Genomic DNA, 21924 nt, shown 5'->3' with positions numbered 1-21924 from the left:
AATATATTCACCAAAGAATCCACAAAATAATCACCCATGGCCAACAAGAAACTGTTGGATATCGATCCAAAGACCTTGGTGATCAATGGCTCATTCCAGCAAATATTGCCAGGCCGTATTAGAACCCACAGCGACCTGGTGGAACTCACCAAGGCATGGCTGGTGATCATCCCGGCCAGGAAATCCATGGTCTTCATAACGTTTCTCAAGAACCATACTACGACTACGGGGATGGATCATTTGAAGAAACTTAGGAAAAGCCAGACCAATAAATCACAACTTCAAGGATTGGTGGCTATGGCTGATGAAGTTACCAAGCACCAGGTATTTGAAATGTTATGTGCTGATGATGAGGTCCACCAGGAATTGGAGATACACTCGATGGACGATATCGTGGAAGTATCGGTGCCAAAATACCCTCCGGTGACCCAAGAAGAAGCCAAAGATAATTCCAAACAGTACTGGCCGGTGATTTGGAAAGGCGATCCAAATATCCAGCAGTTGAATCAGGAAGTGTTTGATATGTTGGAAATCTCCCAGAACTTACGGGATATTATTGAGATTGCAAAGATTCAAAAGGATAATGGTGAGGTATGTATTATTTGATATCTGATTATATTTTATTAATCTCTCTGTTCATTGAGTGATAATTATTTATTCAGTTCTCTATGAATACTCATTCTATTCAAATACTAACATTTTTTTTTTTTTTTTTTTTGAAGTTACCAATTGTCACCAGACTATACGATCCCGAAAACAAGCAAATCCTCGCCACGGCCCATGATGAACGATTCAAACATATCCTACACCATAGTGTTATCAATTGCGTAGGCAGAGTTGCCGCGAATGAAGTGCAGAGGCGTGGCGAAGAAGATGACGATGAAGAAGCAAATAATGATGATGTCGATGATGAGTCCTCCAAGAAGTATCTCTGTGTTGGATACGACGTGTACACCACCCACGAACCATGTTCTTATTGTTGTATGGCTTTAGTCCATTCGAGGATCCGAAGATTGTTTTATTTGAAACCTAGTCCAAAGACCGGGGCGATTGCTCCCGATAGTGCCAAAGGGTATTGTATCCATCAGAGCCGACAATTGAATTGGGCATTCCATAGTTTCAAATGGTGTGATCCAGAATTACTCCAGACGGTTCCAGTGATTGATGATAATTTGTTTGTATGATAATGAGGTGAATCTTTTTGTAATAATAATGAAAACCCCTTTTATGATGATGAAGAAGAAGAAGAAGAAGAAGAAGAATCCGTAGTCAATTAAAGTAGAATCTGTGATCATCGAAGATAGAACGTTAATAATATCAATCATCATTGAGCTGGAGTACTGGTAACATCAACTCCCCATCCCCCCTCCCTCAATTCTATTCTATAATGATATCTCAGTGTCCACCAATTTCTTACCAACTAGTCAAAGTTTGCCAAACTGTATGTCTACTGCTTCACCAACTCGTCAAATTCTGCCAACTCCTCGATCGCTTGGTTGAAACTGTTGCTTGATGTGGATTTACCGAATTTGAGATCCGAAAGTGATCCCACCAGCTCTTGTAATATTGCCAACTCTCGAGAAATCTCATTATCGATCTCCTTTGTTTGTAATTTCAAAATCCCATCAAGTTTCGTCATCTGTTGCACCAATTCATTAAGCGTGAGCCGTTGATCGACTATATCGTTGTTCAGGCCTTTAGGGACCGTCACTTCCGGAACGTTGAATTCTAGTGAGATGTTGTTTTCCATTCTATTGATTCTCTCTTGGTTCCAAAGAAGTACCAATTCGAATAATTCATCGGCAATGATGGGGTCAATTGATTTGGGCAATGCTTGGATGAACTTCTCTTTCGAGGTCAAGATCGTTGGAGAATTAGTGTTGGCAATGAGAAATGATCGAAGAAGGTTCTTTGATGTGATGTCCATGGTCACAAGGAATTGTCATTTGGCAAGAGATATTGTAAATTTATTATTGTAGAAAATTGTTTTTATATTAGTATTTTTTTTTATCTGGGAGGTTTTTTTTGTTTTTTTTTTTTGACACCTGAAAAATCATTTCCACACATTTATATATATATATATATATTTGACGATATACCATCGGATACTAGACATAATATGGATAAGCAATGGATAGAAACTGCTTCAGGCAACCGGATCTCCAAAAATAGCAGAGTTCAAGGGGCCTCGAACATCCTCTTGGCGGGGTTCACCACTATTTGTCCCCAGGCCACCATCAATGGCGACGTGATGCTTCATAAACAACCACAACAACAACAACCGGCAGCAGCATTGGTGGTGGGGAAATACTGTTTCTTCCACAAACAGTCAATGGTGACTCCTCCAATATTAGGAATTAAGAAAACCAGCTCTGGTAAAATGATCAGGGTCCATGGTCCGTCAAAGATCGGATCATTTGTAATGGTGGGCCAAGGAACCGTGGTGAAGAGTGCGGTGATCGGTAGTCGAGTGATGATGGAAGAGAATTGTCGGATTGGGAATATGTGTGTGGTGTCGAATATGGTGGTAATCAAGGCAGGAACTGTGGTTCCTGATAGAATGGTGATCCCTCCGTATAGTTATGTCGAAGGATCAGCAGCACTGGAGATTAAAGTGAGGGATTTGCCCCATGGGTTTAGAAAGCTCATTGAGGAAAAAGCTAGGGAATTGTATTTGGGGATTGGATGGAAAGAACAAGAAGAACAAGAAGAACAAGAAGAAGAAGAAGAAGAAAAAAAAAAAGATGAAGATGATGATGGGATGTTTACATTGAATTATTGATTTTATTATAGAGTTGATTTTGAAAGGTTATCATGCGGATTATAAAGATAAGAAGAATGCGAGCTGTTTAATATTAATTTATAGAGGGAGGGACATTGGGTTTCTTAATAGGAACGATTACACAGGATTTGGGGTAGCATAATACTTAACAAGAGTAAAAGTATGAACTACAGTGGATTTGTTTTCAATATAGGTGACAACACCAAATCCGGTGATAACACTTTTGCCTCCACTTCCTACCCAGATTTGCTGGACTCTGGTACCCCCTTGATCTATGCTTCATCTGAAGTTGCCAACGCAGCTGGTATTAAATGCAGTACTCATTCTTCCCAAGTCGGTGGTTACAGTGTAGCTTTCTGGAGCAGAATAAGGAGAAGCACCATATGGGGGTAGCAATAGTAACAATCATTCAGTCAATTAAATTATTGAAAAATAATGATTTTTCCAAACATTGAAAATTAATGAAATAGGACTCTTGCTGGCAAGAAGATCCTTGGTATTTCATTGATATATTAGGGCACCAAATACGTATTGTGTGGCTGAGAATTTTTAATTTTAATGAATATAAAAATCATGGATTTGAAATAATAAATGTCGAGCTAATTGAAGTTAATTTTACCTAAGATGATCGACCTAGAGAATTACACATGGTGGGTCACAATAAACCATCCAAGAAAAATAAATCGCCAACCACAATCCATGTACCATTGAAAAAGAAACCTTAGCCCAATATAATAGAAGATCTGTCCAGTATTAAAGAAATCTTAGTCAACTAAAATAATAAAAGATCTATATAGTATTAAACAAATGCTAGCCAAAAAAAAAACATACAGATTTATATACAACGGTGAAAAAAGATAAGCTCACAAATTCTTATTTAGTTCTCTATAATATATTACACCAAAAAAACATCAATTCTGTTTCAATTCCCTCGGCAACGCATCCCAGCACCATGGGGTATGCAACACCTGGTTTGCGGTCCATCGTTTGTCCCTTTTAATCAACGTATTCTTGATGATTTTCTTTGCCTCGCTCCAAAACCTTTTGTCGTACCGGTACTGGTAATGGTTCATGGTTGGAGAATTTGGTACCGAATCATTCATCATCATCGAATGGTCTTTAGTCAGCAGCAGCAGCAGCAGCAGTGACAACAACAGTTCAGTGGTGGGGCCACCGTTTCCTTCCATACCAGGATCCTCAGGTTCTTCGCCATTTTCCTCTTTGAAGAAATACCAATTCCATTCAATTCTTGCAATTCGGTGCGCCGTCCGTGACCTCACTCTGGGGTTCCTGATGGTTCCCGTGATGGGATTGATGGTCGGTGGAGGCGGGTCAAATGGGAGTCGTCCTTCCATTAACGCATATAGTAACACTCCAAGGGCCCAAGTATCGGTTTGTCGTCCATCATACGGCATTCCCATGAGAAGTTCCGGGGCCACGTAATCTTCTGATCCACAACGGGTTTCGAGTAGGATATTGGACGGGTCAACTTTCTTCAGTAATCCAAAGTCGGTGATCGTGATAATTGGCAGAGTCACAAGAGAGTGACGGTGGTGATTATTATGATTGTTGGCGGCCTCTGGGATGATGTGCCCTTCATTGTATTGGAGAAGTTGATCAATGGGGATATTGACAAGGACGTTCTCTAGCTTGATATCCCGATGCACCACAAATTGCGAATGAAGATAACTTATGGCGGCGACCACTTCGGCAAAGATTCTTTCTAATAAAAAAGGCCGGATTCTCGATCGACAAGTCGAGGCGAATTCAAAAAGATCTCCACCGGGGCAATAAGTGAGCATGATGGTGTTATAAGCCGGAGAGAAATCATCATCATTGCTGTCATCATCACCGGTGGCCAAACACTTGATGATTCCCAAATGGTCGCATTCCATCATGATTTCAAGTTCTCTCTGTAGACTGGATTTTAGTCTGGCGCGATTTGCTGAATCTTGAGGAGTGGTGCTTTTGGGAAACTCCGTCACTTTCACTGCCGCTAATTGAGGAAAACCTTTTCCATTATTATTATTACTATGATTATTATGATTATTATTATTATTATTATGATTATGATTATTATGATTATTATGATTATCGGTGATTAATTTTCCAAGAAATACCGTACTGAATGATCCTTTCCCCAATACTTTTAGGTTTCCCCATCGACGAGAAGTACCTTGAAGATCATGTCCGGTGAAAATCGCGTGTTGTTGGTTAGTATTGGTATCTTGAACAACAATTGTCTCATTATCATTGGTGGCAGACCCTTGTTCTCGTTTGATTGCCGAATCATTGATGGTACCAAATTTCGAATCATGGTTGAGTACCGCAGAGATCAAAGTTGAATCGCGAGGCAATGGAGTAGAAAAAAATCTTTTCTGAGGAAGTGATGTAGATGATGATGATGATGATGATGATGATGATGAAGGTATTACCGGGTCATTAGGGCGATTGTTATCGATCATCGCAATCTTTTTGGGACCGGTGATTGGAGGAGGATGGATCCGATTTTCAAATGTTGATACGATTCTCTGATGATTTGCCGGGGTTTTTGAAACTTGGATCGATGATGGGATTCCATGTTCGTTATGGTGGTGGCGACACTCCGAAGAATTGTTGAATTTTTTGGTAGAAGGTGTGTGGCCAATGGTATTTGCCTGGCGTATTGTTTGGTCTATAACATTTGCTTGGCCTATTATTGTCTGGTTGGTAATTTGATTTCTCCCGGTCTCTTTCACCATTGCAGATCCATTATCCATTGATTTAGCTTCGGTAATTTGATTTCCCTTAGGTTCTTTTGTAGCTGATGATAATGATGGCCCATGATTTCCCTCAATTTCCTTCGTAGATGACGATAGTGATGGCACATCCCCCATGGACTTAGCCTCGGCCTGAATAAACGATCGTAATCCTGATTTCTTCTGCGGTGATGATTTCGTCGAATCCTCCCCTGGGAACCCCATGGGGATCGTCGAATGATGATTCTCCAGAAGAATTCTCCTTCCAGGGCTTTCAAACGTTATTGGCGAAGGAAGCCCAGTTATCGATAACACCACCGGGGATCCCAATGATGAATTGTTCAGTCTTAACGAGTCTGATCTTTTCAACGGCGACGTCGAGGAAGAGCCACTCGATACCACTGATTTATTAGAGCCGATTGACCGGGTTCGTTGAGGAAGAGGAGCAGCAGCAGCAGGATTGAACACAGTGGGAGGTGAGAGGTGATAGTATGGAGAGTCAAGAAGTGGCGGAGAGATGGAATCCATGGTGGTGGTAGTAGCAGCGATGGTCAGAGATGATGATGATGATGATGATGATGATGATGGAGGAAGAACATGGTTGGGTATATCGAGGCTAAGGAGTAAGGTCTTGGGTTTAGAATGGGTATCGGGTACCGCATCTCTATAGGACATCGCAAAGCAATACTAAACAAATGAATAAACAGAAAGGGATCAATTAGAATGACAGAGAATGTTGTCTCAAGATTGGAAAAGGATACCAAAACACGCACGCCCAAAGATGATGATGTGATGATATCAAGAAATAATCTCTCCCAATGCCAAGGATCTTTCTATAATAGCGAGAAAAAAAAAATAAAAAAAAAAAATAAAAAAATAAAAAAAGTGAATTGGACCCTGAACGAGAAATTGGAGACTTTCTTCCCTTCTTGTTTTTATTATTCTTCTTCTGAAATTTCCTCCAGAATGGGGCAAATATATCAAAATAACAATTCAGATCCCAGATTGTCAGGAAGATCCCAATGTAGATGAGGGTCTAAATTTGTAAGTTATCTTATCTTGTATGAAACTATCGTGCCTCACCTTCTGAGAATGACTGTGGCAATCCAATAGTTTCAAAGAAATGCTTTTTGAATTGTAATTTATTTTTGTTGAATATAATATAAAGAATTGCGGGTTTTTGTGGTAAAATAATTCCGATTCAGCCCTTCCACTGAAAATTAAGGGACTTTTTTTTTTTTTTTTTTTTTTGACGATGTGCGATGAGGGAAACAATTTTTTGGTTTTGTTTTTGAATTCCTGACAATTTTATCGAAGATGGGAGAGAATTGAGTTGAATTGGTAGATACCGATAATGACAGCAGGAAAAGGGTTGCTAATAATAGCTAATACATAAATAAGAAATCTTCGTGCTTTTTAATAAAATTCGAAATAAAATGACTTGTATACACCCTCTGGTCATGCAGCCCTGGGTCGCTATCGTCATATTGCTTATTACCGTTATTATTATTACTGTGATTATTATTGTTGTTGTGGTTATTAGTTATTTAGTAGTGTCAGAATATATTATTAATGGAGTATATACAGTATCTCTTTTTGCTCCCTCCAATTTATGCCAATTTTAATGAAAACTCTACAAGATCTACACTGCTCTTGGCACCTTAGAACAACCCAGGTATGCGGTAAGTCAAAGCAAACAGTGAGGTAAAAGTCTTCTTGGAGGATTTCGTTTGGTAAGGCTCTCTTCATTTGGTTTCTCTTGTTTAGCTTTTTCAAGATTCTTTTCAATCGGGGAGCTCATAGCTAATGGAAGAATGGTTAAACTTTCATCAGTGGCATCAATATTTTTGTCTTGACCTTTGATGGTTGATGGTTGCTTTCTAATTGATGCTTTCTTCTTATTACCATTCTTCTTCTTATTCTTCTTTTTTTTCTTCTTCTTGCTAATACTTCTCTTCTTTTGCAATCCTTTCTTCAACAATGGAGAGCCTTTTTCTGAAATCGTCAACGATTTTTCAATTGTTGCCTTCCCCATAGGACTCGCAAAACTCTCGTGAAAATTGGATAAATAATTATTAGCAGAACCGGAATTTTTGCAAAGACAATGACTTTTACTACAAGAATTTCCCTCCCATCCAAGTTTGGAATCATTTTTTCTCCCACATGATTTTTCAAATTGTTCTTGTATTCCATGTAAAAGACCGGCAAGCTCATATTGATCAATGCGGACCCCATTGGAGAAGTAACTGCGGGCGATAAATACAAAAGTTGCTAAAGCTTTACCTTGACAACAACACTGCTCTATCTTCACATCAAGAAATTTCGGGATATTATAAGGTGGGTCTCTATATCTTTCAAGGCAAATATCAAGAAATCGTACATGGCTTTTTTGTGGTATCGGGATTCCACACTTATCAAACGCGAGAGCAATGGTTATACAAGCTGGTAAGGCTTTGTCTGCACGGTGTGTTCCATGGTCATTGAAAATGTAATATTCATCACCAATTATTAATTGATGTTGCTCAAGATAATTATCGACTTTTGCTTCAATATGCATATTGGATGTTTCAATGTTATTAGCAAAGGCCACAAATTCTTCCAAATTATTGAAGTTTTTAAACTGATCATTGATCAGTGCCTCATACACCGGTTCATTATCAACAATTGCATCTTCTCTTTGGGGACTATCATTACTTGAAACTAGGTTGTTTTGATTGTCGTCTTCATCATCAACATTATTAGGAATTGAAGAGCCATTAACTGCATGAAAATTCCCAATCGACGGTTTATCATCATCATCAACAACGCTTGACTTTTCTGCTTGTTCACAGAAATCCCAATTGGTGATATCAATAACTGCCCCTTGTTGGCAGAGCTCTAGGGTTCTCCATAGGACATAAATACAGGAATTGATATGCTCCAATTCCAAATGATGGCCGATTCTTCCTTGTTCACTAAGCATATTGATTGCCACTTCAGCGACAAACAATGTAAAATTCTTTTTGGTAAGAATTTTACCTTTGAAAACGTTGGCAAAGCGATCAAAGACATTGCTAATATTGAAAGATGGAGTAATGGAAGTAATGGAAGTTATGTCACTTGAAGAGTAAATTGAAGATTCAAATCGGTGACGATGCTTGGGGAAGCTGTAATAAGCAGCCTTCTGTGTCCTTGATTTTGACATATAGGAGGCAACCCGCTCACCAAAACTAAGACTGTTATCGGAATTGGCAATTGATGAAGAATTGGGTAGGTGTAATTCATGTTCCATTGGCGAATTTATTTTATCTTGATTATTAGTATTACAAGAATTAGTAATGAGGAGGGAAATTTCCGCTGGCAGGGTTGCTGATGGTATCTTTGAAGCATTCTTTTTGTGGAAATCTAATAACGAAGTGATGGTATTTAAGAACATTGGGGATGAGATGATAAATGATTTAAAATGGATATTGTTATCTGGGTGGTGGTGATATATAAATAAACATCTGTGGTAATCATCATGATTAAGCCTGCAAGAAGAAGGAAAAGAATTCGAAAAGATTAGTTGATATATATATATATATATATATACATGATGCCCTTTTTGTGTTTGTGTTCATGTTGGGGAAAACCAATGCGGCTTATACAACACCCGGACACACAACACCCGGACACAGGTTCATATCTCACCCCGGGTAACCGCTGTTCCCACGCAGAAGACGGAGGAAAAAAAAAAAAGATTTTACACACGCAAAAGGACTACTTAGCATCAGAAATCTCTAACATAAATTGACTATTTATCATACAAATATAATATAAACAGTACGTATATTACCTTTACCATTACTTTCATTATAGAAAGTAATTTATTTATTGTGAAGATTAGGACTGTTCATGCGATGTTAAAGGGAGTAGGTTCAAGGACATTAGATTATATATCTACAGATCACACAACATGACTTGATCCTGTTGATTTATGGATGGCGTATTACAGAGATAGTAAACATCACTAGGTGAATAATAATTATCTCTGATAAACTTTCTTGATTATGTCCAAAAGATGTTGATTGATTATATTGATTTAAAATGAATCATAGTTAGTTCTTGCATGATAAATCTTTCTAGCGCGTGTTGTATTATCTTTTGATATCTCAAAATACTAACAATAACTAGTGGATTTCAACACTCTTGCCAGTAAGTATTGTTGAATACTGTCTTTTTTTCTTTTTTTTGTTTCTTTTTTTTTTTTCTTTTTGGCGATGATTGATATATAATTATTGTTTAATAAGGCAATAACTGTTGCAGATAGTGATGTTTAAAAATCAATGTGATGGCTTATTAACATTTCATTTTAGCCGAATTCACCCAATTCTACTACAAACAATTTGACCAAGACAGAAGTCAATTGGGTAACTTATACGTGAGTGATGATTGAAATATTGTTGATGAAAAATTATATTTATCATTTTATTATGGAGTTTTGCTGTACTTGTCATACTAATATTTATTTAGAGAGCTGATTCCATGCTTACTTTTGAAACCTCTGAATGTCAAGGGGCCCAAAGCATCATTGAAAAGCTTGTTTCTTTGCCATTCCAACGTGTCGAACACAAGATTGCCACTTTGAACGCCCAACCAGCCAGTGCTAACGGTGATGTTATTGTGTTGGTTACCGGTCAATTGTTGTTGGACGAAGAACGTAACGCACAAAACTACTCCCAAGTGTTCCACTTGATGCCAGAAGGTAACGGGTACTACGTGTTGAACGATATCTTCAGATTGAACTATGGTATGTGATATATATATATATATATATCTGATGTAATTTGTATTGTATCCTTCTTTTGACTATTGCTAATTTAATATATTGTTGACTATTATTGTTGTTGTTATCTATCATTTGCAAGATATTATTGTGGGTGTTATATGGTAGTATGATGTACATTTACAATAGAGAGATCATCCGGGTGTGCGTGCACACTATGATGGATAGTCAGGTGACATTGCACGTGTGAAAAACAGCAAGGGTCCAAGAGATAGCATAGCCTATGTATGGTATGGAGTTGTGGTATACTGCTCTTATCGTGAGAGATACTAGTGAAGTCAAGACGTGGGATGTGTTATATGGAATGTGTTATAGGGAATGTGTTGCAACAGCGAGACATTGTATCTAAATTTACATCAATACCTTTGGTGTTATTACAAGGCATTGTCTATTGGGTCCAGTCTGCACCCATCAGCACCCCAGACTATTGGTAGTCGACGGTCATGATCTATAACATTATTAGAATAAACATATACATATATATATATATATAATAACTATAAAGCACGATAACCACTACCACAATAATAGATAACTAAGAATATAATAAATAACAATATAACAACATCCACCATATACCATATACCATATAATAACGAATAATAAATATACAACAACTCCGCAGTTCACGCAGCAACCTGCCTCGGAGTCCCCACACCTGCCAAAAGAAACACCGTCGTCATCGGCTCTCCTTTTTATTATATAACACCACCATCGCCAATCTTCTGTATCTGCAAATCAGTTACTTATATCTACAATATACATACAGCACATAATACAACACACCAATAATGAACAACCACTCCCTTCCTTTTCTACTCCCCCAACTATCCCCAGACCCCACTTATCCTTCGTCCTCCTCCATCCTGTCCCTCGCTCAATACAAAACTTCCAACCCCATCCCTCACCAACACCAACAACAACAACAACAACAACAACAGCAACACCATCATCATCAAAAACAACAATATCCTTCATTACTTCCACTTCCAATCTCTTCTTCATCCCATCACAATAATCCTTCCCTCCGATTCAGAGACCGCTCAAAGTCCTTGGGAAGTGCCCCAGCCACCACTTATTCTTCTTCTGGTATCACCACCACCATTCAACTTCCCCCAATCTCCTCGATCCTCAACTACACCCCGGGAAATAATAATTACAACTATGGTGGCCCAACCGCCCCCGCACCAAATTATCATGCTAATTCACCAATGTCAATCAGCCTGGCATCATCGATAGATACCACCGCAATAACCACTACTGAGGGGTACAACTACTACACGAACGAACCTCTTAGCCGCACCAGATCTTTCACCTCCTCTTATCCTTCCCCAGATCCTGGTAATCGTCGCCGCTCCACTACTGAAGACATCCCTATTATCGATGCCCCTTGCTCCCCTTCTTCCATCAATACCCACATCATCCATCATGGTGGCACCAGTAAAAAAAGACGTCAACGGTCTGGCCCATCGTGTGATCTGTGTCGAGTCCGCAAGGTTAAGTGTGATGCAGAAATCATTATCTTAAAAGAGTTTGACCATTGCCTGGCAAAATATCCAAAATCTACTTATCATCCTTCTCTGATTGAAGTGTTGAATGATTTCCATCCTAAAGATTACGGATTATCAAACGATCAATTACAAGCGATCTATCAAGAGTATTACCAGTCTTATAACCTGGGAAAGAACAATTCTCAATCGCCAAAGATTGTGAAAAAAGAAGTGTCAATCCATCGGTTTGTCAAGACCCCGACAAAACTTATTCGGTTTAGACCTTGCAGCGCTTGTAATCTTCGAGATGGTCAATGTCATTTCAGTAAAGGGTTTACTAGAGCCGATATTCTGAAAAGTTTTAAGAAAAGATAACATTATCTCAATATACATCATTTACAAGTGATGATCGAAAAAGGAGTACCCTTATTTAATTTCTTATGGTTATTGATCTACATGACAAGTATTTTATGATTTATTATTTACGCTTTTTTTTTTCTTTTGGGGAGTGGGGATATCCCACTTATATTAATTATTTCTTATCTTTATTACCTTTGTTTTATTAGTAGTTGTTGTTTTTTTTTGTTTTTTTTTTCCTTTATTCTAGGTTTGTGTCATTCTACGCTTATTTCATTTTACATTTTGGTTATTAAGGACTGCTGTAGTCGACGATGTTTCGTTTATTTTTGCTTCAGAGATGGTTTCCACAATCTGATTCTATTGGAAACTCCCTAATGTCGAAGAACAATCATTCTTCCATTGCTCCGTGCTGTCAACCGTTGCAATCAATGCGAATTTCTCGATACGGTAATGTGATTGATTAATTATTAATTCATCAGATTCTTTATTCTTTGATACACACAGAACATGACCCAACCTACTAATATTACCACTTATATATATATGTACACCATATATCTATCTATCTATCTTGATTTCTTAAATACCCATCTCCAATTGTAATTTGTCTCTTCATTTGATTCTCTTTTTCAAACACCAATTGAAGATCACATCGTCACCTCGCCTCTCCCGGCCGGCCACCCGACGTCGATCATCACGTTTGCCGACGCCTCATTTCACGTCTCAATGAATTTTTGCGGGGGAAAATATTTTTTTTTTTTTGGTTGTTGTTGTTGTTGTTGTTGTTTTAAAATTGACAGGCTCAATTTTGTTCCCAATTCTGATGTTAATAACAATTGCACAATCGATTGATTTCCCGCCAAGTTGGAATTCTTGATTCTCTCACGCCATAATTTGGCCTTTGTTTTTTTGTCCCCACCCACATTGTTTCACGGTGATGATGTCATTTATACGGGTATCCGACCTCACTGTACCATCATCCATCGATCAAATATACAGCCTTTCTTTGCATCTCAGTAGAAATCATAATTTACATTATTATCATAGATATGATGAAAACTTTCACTCTTCCCACATGTCCGGTCATCAAATTGTAGGTTGACAAACTCATCAGCTATCAACATTAATATCCAAGAACACTCTCACAAAAATCCATCATTCACAAGAAAAGATCCCACCAAATCTTTCAAAACTCCATAGATAGAAGCGAGAAAGATTTTCCAACCCCTGGAGCCCACTCCATCTGTCCGGAAATAAAAAGTAAATAATTAATCTCTCTAAATATGAAACAAATCACAAGCTCCAGACTTTCATATTTTAAGGATATTGGGAAGCCCAGACATGGTCACCCCACATACTGCTTCCCAGTACTAATGGCGGAAGAAGAGAATTCTCATTTAACAACTTCATAATCATGACGTCGAAGCTACCTTCTAGGTATTTATTAAGTAAACAACCCACCTTCTAATTCCAAGAGAGTCGGTAAAGTCGCCTGCGTTGATTCTGAACATGCATTGGTAGCAGTAATGTATTATTCTATTCTATGTATTTCCTTATCTACTACTACTACTACTACTACTACTACTACTACTACTACTACAATAACAAAATGCAAACTCCAAGATAGATAAAAGAAAAACCAAAATGCAAGCATTTAAAAGAATATCAATATAGAAAAAAAAAAAAACCTCAACTGGAAGGTAGGTTACGTCTGTCTGCTATAATCTATGCTATATAAAATCATATATACTATACTATATACACTAAAAAAAATGGTAAATCAAGATACTTCAGATGCACTTAAACCGTTACAAGAAGGTCATACAAAATTATTATCCTGGATCACATTATCCATAACTATTGGCCTGAATACTTACAAACCAGAATTATTAGTTAACAACAACAACAAAGAAATTCAATTGCTCCAAATAACTGTCCCCAGAAATACAAAAAAAAAAAAAAAAGAATGGAGAGGTTTTGTTTTATATGTGCTATCTGAAAGCAACCCGCACATAGAAAATATTTTATATAAAAGAAAAAAACAAAAACATTTAAATCCACTTACCACATATATTTTAGAACCAGACTCATTTTTACTTATTTTATACTATTATCTTCTACTATTGAATCTCATCAAAGATCTATTTGAATACACTTTTGCAATCTACACGCTTGTATAATTTATAACCACTTCTCAGAATGTACCCTACCCAAAAGATAGTTGCCCGAATCACATAACTCAACTCATATATCGGTAATCATGTGGGTCAGCGAATAATTGATTTACTTACTTATACTATAACAATACTCATTTATTTATCTTCCTGACCTCACCTCGCGTTAGATATAGAATGAGAAAGTCAAATAATCACCACAGCAATTAGTCTGATCCTATTTGATAAACACACAACTCCGAATGATTAAGTCAAGCCCGATATCTGTATAATAAATGCCAATACACACATTATTACTTTTTACAAGGTATATATATGGATCTGATCGTCCAAAGCAGTGAGTAATCATTGCTCTTCACGGGCTACCTAAAAGAGAGATATTTAAAAAAAACAACAACCCTGAAAATCTTCACATGTTTAATCTAAGGAATTAATAATTTTGGTTGTCGGTTCTTGAGGAGATGGAGTGAGGTCCCAGGGGCTGGATAATCTTTTAATGTCTTTTAGGCTACAAGATTTAATGGGATCTTTTCTTTAGTATAACTTATTTTTATAGCTATCCTAATACCGTTTCAACAATGATTGCTTACTTGATACAAAGATAATTATATATTATAAGATTCATAAGTGTATTTAATTTCTATTGGACTTTTCTTTTCCAATCCCCCTTGTATTGTAGAACAAGGAAGACTAAATCATGTATGTTGTTTGTTTTTTTTACCTAAAACAATAGCGTGAGGCTTAAACTAACTAACTTGAGCAGTTATGACAATATAGAGCTAAAAAAATATAGAAATACCCAATAGATGGCTCAAAAACCTCATCAGTATCTACCGAGTTGTAGTGTAGAAGCTGATGATTTTGTAGCTTGACATTGGGAAGGACATACTGGTGTAAGGATTAAATCACTGGTGTATTGGTGTTATGTGGAGGTTACGGTCCCCCCCAGCACAAAGGTTGTTCAACATGTTCTTGGAAACAATAGTGGAAGAAGAAGGGAAACAAAGTGGTTCAAAGAAGGTTGATTCAATGGATGATGCCCTTGATATTATTTTATTTTCACCTTTATTTCTCGGAGTTAAAAATGGTGAAAGGAATCAATGAAATTTACAATGATCCCATTTGTTTTTTTGTGATCATAAACTTCAACTATAATTTGATAATCTTGGACTACTGATGATGCACAAATTCCACTACAGATACGTATAGAAACACTATATCTTGTTTGACCATAAACCCAATACTAACTCTTATAGCTCCAGCTATAGTTGCTGATGATATCTGAGTTGGGCCAAAATTAAGTATAAAGCCTTTTACCTGATTGCAAAGTGAATAATATTTACTTTGCAAGATTTACTAAATATCATACTACCTTTTATAGTTCCCATACTGGTTGCTGCTCGAAAGGGATCAGAACAAAGCTAAGTGGAATGACCTCGTTTTTCTAGTTTCTTTTTTCTCGTCTCTCTGGAAAACATAATACTGACACTACATAGTTCCTAGGCTGGTTGAATGGAGATGATGAGTTCGCACCAGATCTAAGTGTATGAACTTCATACACTATTTTGTTTTAACCAAAAATCTAATACTAACAATCTATAGCTCCATATGCCGGTTACTTGTGATTCCCAATTCAGACCAAAGCTAAGGATGAAGCCTATTTCTCTGAATGTAAAGTGAATCTCATACTAGCATCTATAGTTCTCATGATTGTCGCTGGTAGTATAGAAATGGATCAGAGCTGAGTAGAATGACCCTAGTTTTTATTTCTCCCCTCTCATTTCTCTGGAAAAAATAGTGCTGCCAATTAATAGGCCGAAGTCTGATTGATGCTTATGCTCAAATCATACCAACGCTAATTGCAATTTTGATGATATCAGGCAGGGGAGTTTGTTTTCATGTTCAGGAAACATAAAAACACTGGATGAAAATATCAACCTTTATGTTTTGCAAGCTAGATTGTGGAGACGATAGATTCTACAATTAATGGAAAACACAACAAAAAAAAAACAAATATCTCTAGTATAATTGTATTTGATAACAGAACAAATCTTTCTTCGGTAAAAATAAGATAAATCAGTTGACATAAAAAAAAAAAAAAAATTGAAAAAAATAAGAGGCCACACAACAAGTTGGATTGGTGTAACATGCAATAGAATAATAATATTATTCAAAAAAAAAAAGTCAACATCAGGTTGGATTGTGTTGATATAATACAATAATTGTGATGGAAGCACAAAAAAAAACAAGGAAGATAGAGGAAGGAGGAGAGAAAAGGAAAACCAAACATTAAGTAGTAAGCCAAGTTGGATTGGCAAGGAAAACAATTTATAACTAGGAAATGAAAAAAACACAATAATTAGAGCCGAGGTTGGACTGGCAATGCAAAAAAAGAGATAGAGAGAGAGAAAGAAAGAAAAAATTAGTGCTAATATAATGTCATCAAGTTGGATTGGGTCATTAAGTGGAATAAAAAAAAAAAAAAAATGTAAATGGTATAAGCAAAAAAGTCAAGTTGGATTGAAAGTGAAAAAAATAATAAACATCAAATCAAGTTGGATTGACCGATGGAAGAAAACACGAAGTGAACAAGTTGGATTGTCATTAAAAGTAATAAGTCATAAAAACATTATGAGGATGGAAAAGTTTCTTTTTTTTATTTTCTTTTATTTTCTTTTTCCTTCATAATTTTGGTCTAAGGAAACTAGTTCCCACTGGCTTGACCCCGGCTTTGATCAAAGCACTTCTCAAATCATTGATCAAGTCTTCAGCACCTTCGATACCAACACAAACTCTAATCAAGTCTTCAGGTAACGCTCTTTCGGCCCTGGTCTTTGCGTCGATGGAGGCGTGAGACATTTTGCAAGGCATGGAGATCAAAGAATTGACACAGCCAAAGGACACAGTGACGCTGAAAATATCAATGTTTTGGATCACCCGCTCACTGAGGGGGATCGAACCGGTTTCAAAGGACAACACCGCACCAAACCCACGATTATAACTCTGGTGAAGCTTGAATTGTGGGTGGGATTTCAAACCTGGGTAGTACACCTTAAGCCCGAATTCTCCTTCGAGGAACTCGGCAATCTTCATGGCGTTTTGTTGTTGGCGCTCAAGACGGATGGAAAGTGTCTTCAAACCACGCAACAACAACCAGCAATCGAATGGTGCCAACCCGGCCCCAGTGGCATTGATGGCAAAGTAAATATCATCGGCCAACTTTGGGTTCTTGGTGGCGATCACACCGGCCATGATGTCATGATGACCATTCAAGTACTTGGTGGCCGACTCGTATTGAATATCAACCCCGAGTTCCATTGGAGAACAGAGTAATGGAGTCATCATGGTGTTGTCAAAGACAATCAAACACTCAGGAAAATTCTGCTTGATGTAACGACACACTTCTGGCAAATCAACCACTTTGATCAACGGGTTGGTAGGGCTTTCCAAAAAAATCATTTTGGTGTTCTTAGAAACAGTGGCCTTGATCATGTCGGCATCACTGGTATCAATATGTTGTAATTTCACTGACCCTTTTTTGTTAAGGAAGGTCAATAAACGATGGGTGCCACCGTACAAGTCATCGCCGGCGATAACTTCATCCCCTGGGCCGAGCAACCTTGTGATTATGTCAAGACAGGTCATACCGCTGCCAACAACATATGCCTTATGGGCGTTCATCACTTTGGCCAAGTGGTTTTCAAGGAAGGTTCTGGTGGGATTACCTGACCTGGTGTAATCATAGGCATTTTCCCCAACGATATCTTGCTTGAAAGTGGTGGTCTGGTATAATGGGGCGTTACTGGCTTTGTAGCCATCGTTGTGGTCTACTAGTAATAAGTTTGTGTCGATAGAGAACTTGCCCATGGTGGAATAGTCTAAGTCTATGAGATGGTGTATGACTGAAATATTATAAGAAAAAACCCAGAGAGAAAGAGAGAAAAAAAAAAAAAAAGGAACAGAGGCATGTTATATAAAAATAAGCACTCCTGAAAAAACCCATCAGAAAAGAAATGAGTCAAAATGATAACATCACGTGGAAAGGCATGAACTCTTTCCTGTCTTTCACTGCATGCACACTGCTGATGAGTGCATTGATATGCAGTAACAACGTCGTACGTTGTAAAAGTGTGGGCGCTAAGCATTGGCTTGTAAGGAATTTTACAACACATTTGTCAAATCATGGAAATCTCATTGCAGTTTATCATACGAGATCATCATAGATAAAGAAAAAGAAAAAAGATGAACAAGTAAACTCCAATAGCCACCCGCGTAAGCCAAAGGAATTTATCCCATCATCAACCACTGTCAAAAAGTAATTGGAGTAGAATAATCAAGCCGTTGCTCAAGATAACACGGACAGAGCATGATCAACTAAACCAACAACCAGCACTGAATGAGTATCAACAATTAATCGCGTCCACGAAATGGCGCCAAAATTCTTGAAAATACATCAACCATAGCAACAACATCACGAAAGCTATTACACTACCCTGAGATTGAGTATGACCAACACCGCCAAAAAAACCACCACCCATAAACAGCAACAACCTATTGCACCTACAAAGTGCTTAAAACAACAGCACACTTCAACCACCACTACTACTACTACCACCACCACCATCACCACATCGAGCATAGCACACTGGAAGGCACGTCCCATTAAAATTGAGCTCCCCAACTTGCTGAAACAACCACGGGCTACACAAGACCTGAGATGTCACACATCCCACCAGGATGACCTGTGTTGTTCGGTTGTAAATCCACAACAGCGTACCATACTATACTAGGGAAAATCCTAGAAACAAAAAGATAATTGAGGAAAAGAAGAAATAGAGTGCGGGTGGCAATGATGGAAATGCCTTGAAAGCGCTTAAATACTATTCTTCTCAAGTTGCTGCCCGATTATTCCAACATGGCAATTTTAAAATATCCCGTCCTTTCCCCCAGTATCCAAATGGAGTAAGTATATATATATATATATATGTGATCTTTTGTAAAAGCTGTTGAGTTGGTGATTAATTGAAAAAAAGGTCTTCCGCTTGACACATAAATTATGGGAGTCCATTGCTACCAGTTTTTGCTAATAAAGTGACAATAGGGTGAAGGCAAATCATGGAATTCGATATAATATGTAACGATCGTCTTCCATTTCGAAAACCAAACTGATAATTCAATTGATTATCAAATACTTGTGAAGAAGTTAACACAACAAGCTTCTCTTCCAGTAAAACACGATTACAACATGATAAACTATTGTAAAATAAAACCTGTATAAAACATAAAACCTGTATAAAACATAAAACCTGTATCAACCAAAACATTGTCTTTTTACTTTCATATATGCATTCCTAAATTCATTGAGAACTTCCTTTAAACGTCTTTAAAAACTCCAACACATGAGGGAACACCAATTGTTCAACCCCATCGCCCCAAATGATTTCTAGATGCTCGTACCCTTCCACTCCAAACGCCTTGATGTTTTCACTGGCTGGCAATTGTTCCAACATCACTTCAATATCCACCAACGAATCGGCTTTCCCGTACACCAACCATATCGGCACCTCGATGTTACGGGTAGGGTATGTCGGGACCACATAGTCATTATGCCTCTTAGTGGCGGCGGATCTTCGTGGTTTGATGTTCCAGCCAATGGCGTCGTCGTACATTTGAAATGATCGATTGCGAATGATTTGAAACCAATGAACCACGGTCTTCACGCTGGTAGATGAGTATAAATGGGAATACGATAGCACTTTTTGATCAAAGTTGATATTATTGCCGTACCAATTGAAGAGCAAAATGTTACAGTAGTCAATCACTTTGATGAACAATGGTGGGTAGATTACCAGGCTCCAAAAAGTTGCCGAGGACAATAACACTCGACGGCCAAAGAATAGAAACATGAGAATCGGACTAGCCTTCATGAGTGTGTCGACTACCGGATGGTGTAATCCTTTTGGGGTCATTGCTGGTGATAGGGCAACCATCCCATTGATTTTCGAGTTCAATTCCCGATGGATACTAAGTGAGGCAAACCCTTGGGCAGTGCCTTGGGAAAACCCAATGTACGTCAAGTCGGGTTGATCGGTACAGTCAAGGATGTAATCGATGGCGGTGGGGATATCATGGATGGCAAACTCATCGATCAGGAAATCCCAAAACTTGGTTTCTTTGGGTTTTAACCACATGTGTTTTTTCGAGTACTTGTTGCCACGATTATTCCCCAACCATACGTCGTATCCTAATTGATACAACACAAATGGCAAATTATGGTCGCTGTTGATCATCGTTACCCAAATCTCGCTATTCATGAGTAATCCGTGGTGCAAATACACTACTGGTCGAGAACCAAACTCTCTATCATCGTCACCAACGATCCGATGAAGCGTCAATATATACCCATCTTTGGTCTTTACGGTATGATTTTGGGCGTCGTATCCGTGCAATAGGCATAGCGATTGGAAATCTTGGGCATTCTTCACCTGGTTTAAAAACTCCACGTCTGAATGATGGACCCCGGTGAAAGATTTTAAGTTATAAAAGCTTTGCACTGGGTTTTGAGAATAAACAATAGCAAACACATGGTCGCATAACCTGAGAACTTTCTGAGGAAGAAGGGCGGTGATGAAGGTGATGAGGGTTTCAATGTATATGAGAACTAGCGATGCAAGTAGCATGGGCCATTCTGATCTATCTACCCGGTGAAATAGGGGAATATACATGGTATTTTTTTTTGTTATTATTAAAGATGTGTGTGTCTTCATTCATTACAGGGGAATGTTATTCTGTTAAATATTTTGTGTGTGCCAGTTTTCTCGAGATGAGGTACCAAATGCAGGGGTCTATCCATCTATCTATCTCATACAGTCACAACATTTCAACATGAAGGAAAAATCACAACTGAAGATCAAATGTTAAATTAATAGTTTCCTTCTGAAAAAAATTGATCATTGCACCTATGCTTTTTGCGGGATTACAAATTTATTTGTTTGCTCAATTACGTTGCTCACCGTTTATCTTTATCTTATGTAATAGTTTCCCCTTGGAGCCCATATTTCTTTTTTGGTTTTAATAGTTTCCCCTTGGAACCCATATTTCTTTTTTGGTTTTAATAGTTTCCTTGAAGAGATGGGTAAAAAAATGAGGGGAGATCTATCGATTATCAACTATATATATCTAAGAAATTCTTCTTCTTCTTCTTCTTCTTCTTCTTCTTCTTCTTCTTCTTCTTCTTCTTCTTCTTCTCTTCGTTGCCACACAAGTTTCCATAAAATCAAATCACCATTATTGAACATCGACACTAACTAAACTACAATCAATTCAGAATGCCACACACTAACAAAGGAGGTTACAGTAACTCAAAGTACGACGCCTACGCTGCCGCCAACTCCAGAAACAATGGAGTTTATCCAAGTTCTGGTCATGTCCAGGAAGTGGTCAAGGGATACTCCAATGCTGACATGAAGGGGTTCAATGACAGAGGTGAAGCTAGAGGGTATGTGAACAGTGGGGGATCTAGCGGTAATCAAAAGTGAAAAGATTTTCCCTGAGTGATGTAGGGATCGAGGGGCTC

At 37.9% G+C, this 21924-nt stretch overlaps 11 protein-coding genes across 11 annotated transcripts; 6 read left to right on the top strand and 5 right to left on the bottom strand. All coding sequences in view use genetic code 12, as the record gives it.

The window, feature by feature from the left end:
• Nucleotides 1-36: 36 nt before the first annotated feature.
• TAD3 (Tad3p) lies at nt 37-1184 on the top strand (the record flags this gene model as incomplete). The annotated part of the gene is made up of 2 exons (XM_064999025.1): nt 37-591; nt 723-1184. 2 exons carry the CDS (start codon nt 37-39, stop codon nt 1182-1184), a joined length of 1017 nt encoding a protein of 338 aa, XP_064855097.1.
• Nucleotides 1185-1447: 263 nt separating this feature from the next.
• On the bottom strand, nt 1448-1927 carry DASC09_054250 (uncharacterized protein; the record flags this gene model as incomplete). The annotated part of the gene is made up of 1 exon (XM_064999024.1): nt 1448-1927. One exon carries the CDS (start codon nt 1925-1927, stop codon nt 1448-1450), a length of 480 nt encoding a protein of 159 aa, XP_064855096.1.
• A 192-nt stretch (nt 1928-2119) lies between these two features.
• DASC09_054240 (uncharacterized protein) lies at nt 2120-2782 on the top strand (the record flags this gene model as incomplete). Its single annotated transcript, XM_064999023.1, has 1 exon — nt 2120-2782. One exon carries the CDS (start codon nt 2120-2122, stop codon nt 2780-2782), a length of 663 nt encoding a protein of 220 aa, XP_064855095.1.
• Nucleotides 2783-3693: 911 nt separating this feature from the next.
• Nucleotides 3694-6195, bottom strand: PRR1 (serine/threonine protein kinase PRR1; the record flags this gene model as incomplete). The annotated part of the gene is made up of 1 exon (XM_064999022.1): nt 3694-6195. The coding sequence occupies one exon, from the start codon at nt 6193-6195 to the stop codon at nt 3694-3696; it is 2502 nt and encodes an 833-aa protein (XP_064855094.1).
• Nucleotides 6196-7207: 1012 nt separating this feature from the next.
• On the bottom strand, nt 7208-8935 carry DASC09_054220 (uncharacterized protein; the record flags this gene model as incomplete). Its single annotated transcript, XM_064999021.1, has 1 exon — nt 7208-8935. One exon carries the CDS (start codon nt 8933-8935, stop codon nt 7208-7210), a length of 1728 nt encoding a protein of 575 aa, XP_064855093.1.
• A 650-nt stretch (nt 8936-9585) lies between these two features.
• NTF2 (Ran GTPase-binding protein NTF2) lies at nt 9586-10296 on the top strand (the record flags this gene model as incomplete). Its single annotated transcript, XM_064999020.1, has 4 exons — nt 9586-9595; nt 9673-9693; nt 9855-9919; nt 10012-10296. 4 exons carry the CDS (start codon nt 9586-9588, stop codon nt 10294-10296), a joined length of 381 nt encoding a protein of 126 aa, XP_064855092.1.
• Nucleotides 10297-11115: 819 nt separating this feature from the next.
• DASC09_054200 (Zn(II)2Cys6 transcription factor domain-containing protein) lies at nt 11116-12189 on the top strand (the record flags this gene model as incomplete). The annotated part of the gene is made up of 1 exon (XM_064999019.1): nt 11116-12189. One exon carries the CDS (start codon nt 11116-11118, stop codon nt 12187-12189), a length of 1074 nt encoding a protein of 357 aa, XP_064855091.1.
• Nucleotides 12190-17030: 4841 nt separating this feature from the next.
• STR3 (cystathionine beta-lyase STR3) lies at nt 17031-18215 on the bottom strand (the record flags this gene model as incomplete). Its single annotated transcript, XM_064999018.1, has 1 exon — nt 17031-18215. One exon carries the CDS (start codon nt 18213-18215, stop codon nt 17031-17033), a length of 1185 nt encoding a protein of 394 aa, XP_064855090.1.
• Nucleotides 18216-18853: 638 nt separating this feature from the next.
• On the top strand, nt 18854-19138 carry DASC09_054180 (uncharacterized protein; the record flags this gene model as incomplete). Its single annotated transcript, XM_064999017.1, has 1 exon — nt 18854-19138. One exon carries the CDS (start codon nt 18854-18856, stop codon nt 19136-19138), a length of 285 nt encoding a protein of 94 aa, XP_064855089.1.
• Nucleotides 19139-19705: 567 nt separating this feature from the next.
• Nucleotides 19706-21073, bottom strand: TGL1 (sterol esterase; the record flags this gene model as incomplete). The annotated part of the gene is made up of 1 exon (XM_064999016.1): nt 19706-21073. One exon carries the CDS (start codon nt 21071-21073, stop codon nt 19706-19708), a length of 1368 nt encoding a protein of 455 aa, XP_064855088.1.
• A 603-nt stretch (nt 21074-21676) lies between these two features.
• Nucleotides 21677-21886, top strand: DASC09_054160 (uncharacterized protein; the record flags this gene model as incomplete). The annotated part of the gene is made up of 1 exon (XM_064999015.1): nt 21677-21886. The coding sequence occupies one exon, from the start codon at nt 21677-21679 to the stop codon at nt 21884-21886; it is 210 nt and encodes a 69-aa protein (XP_064855087.1).
• Nucleotides 21887-21924: the final 38 nt, after the last annotated feature.

This window comes from Saccharomycopsis crataegensis (genome assembly GCF_037102585.1).
Source record: "Saccharomycopsis crataegensis DNA, jcf7180000000087, whole genome shotgun sequence".
Taxonomy (NCBI): Eukaryota; Fungi; Ascomycota; class Saccharomycetes; order Ascoideales; family Saccharomycopsidaceae; genus Saccharomycopsis; species Saccharomycopsis crataegensis.
This window is presented reverse-complemented; position numbering and strand designations above follow the sequence as displayed.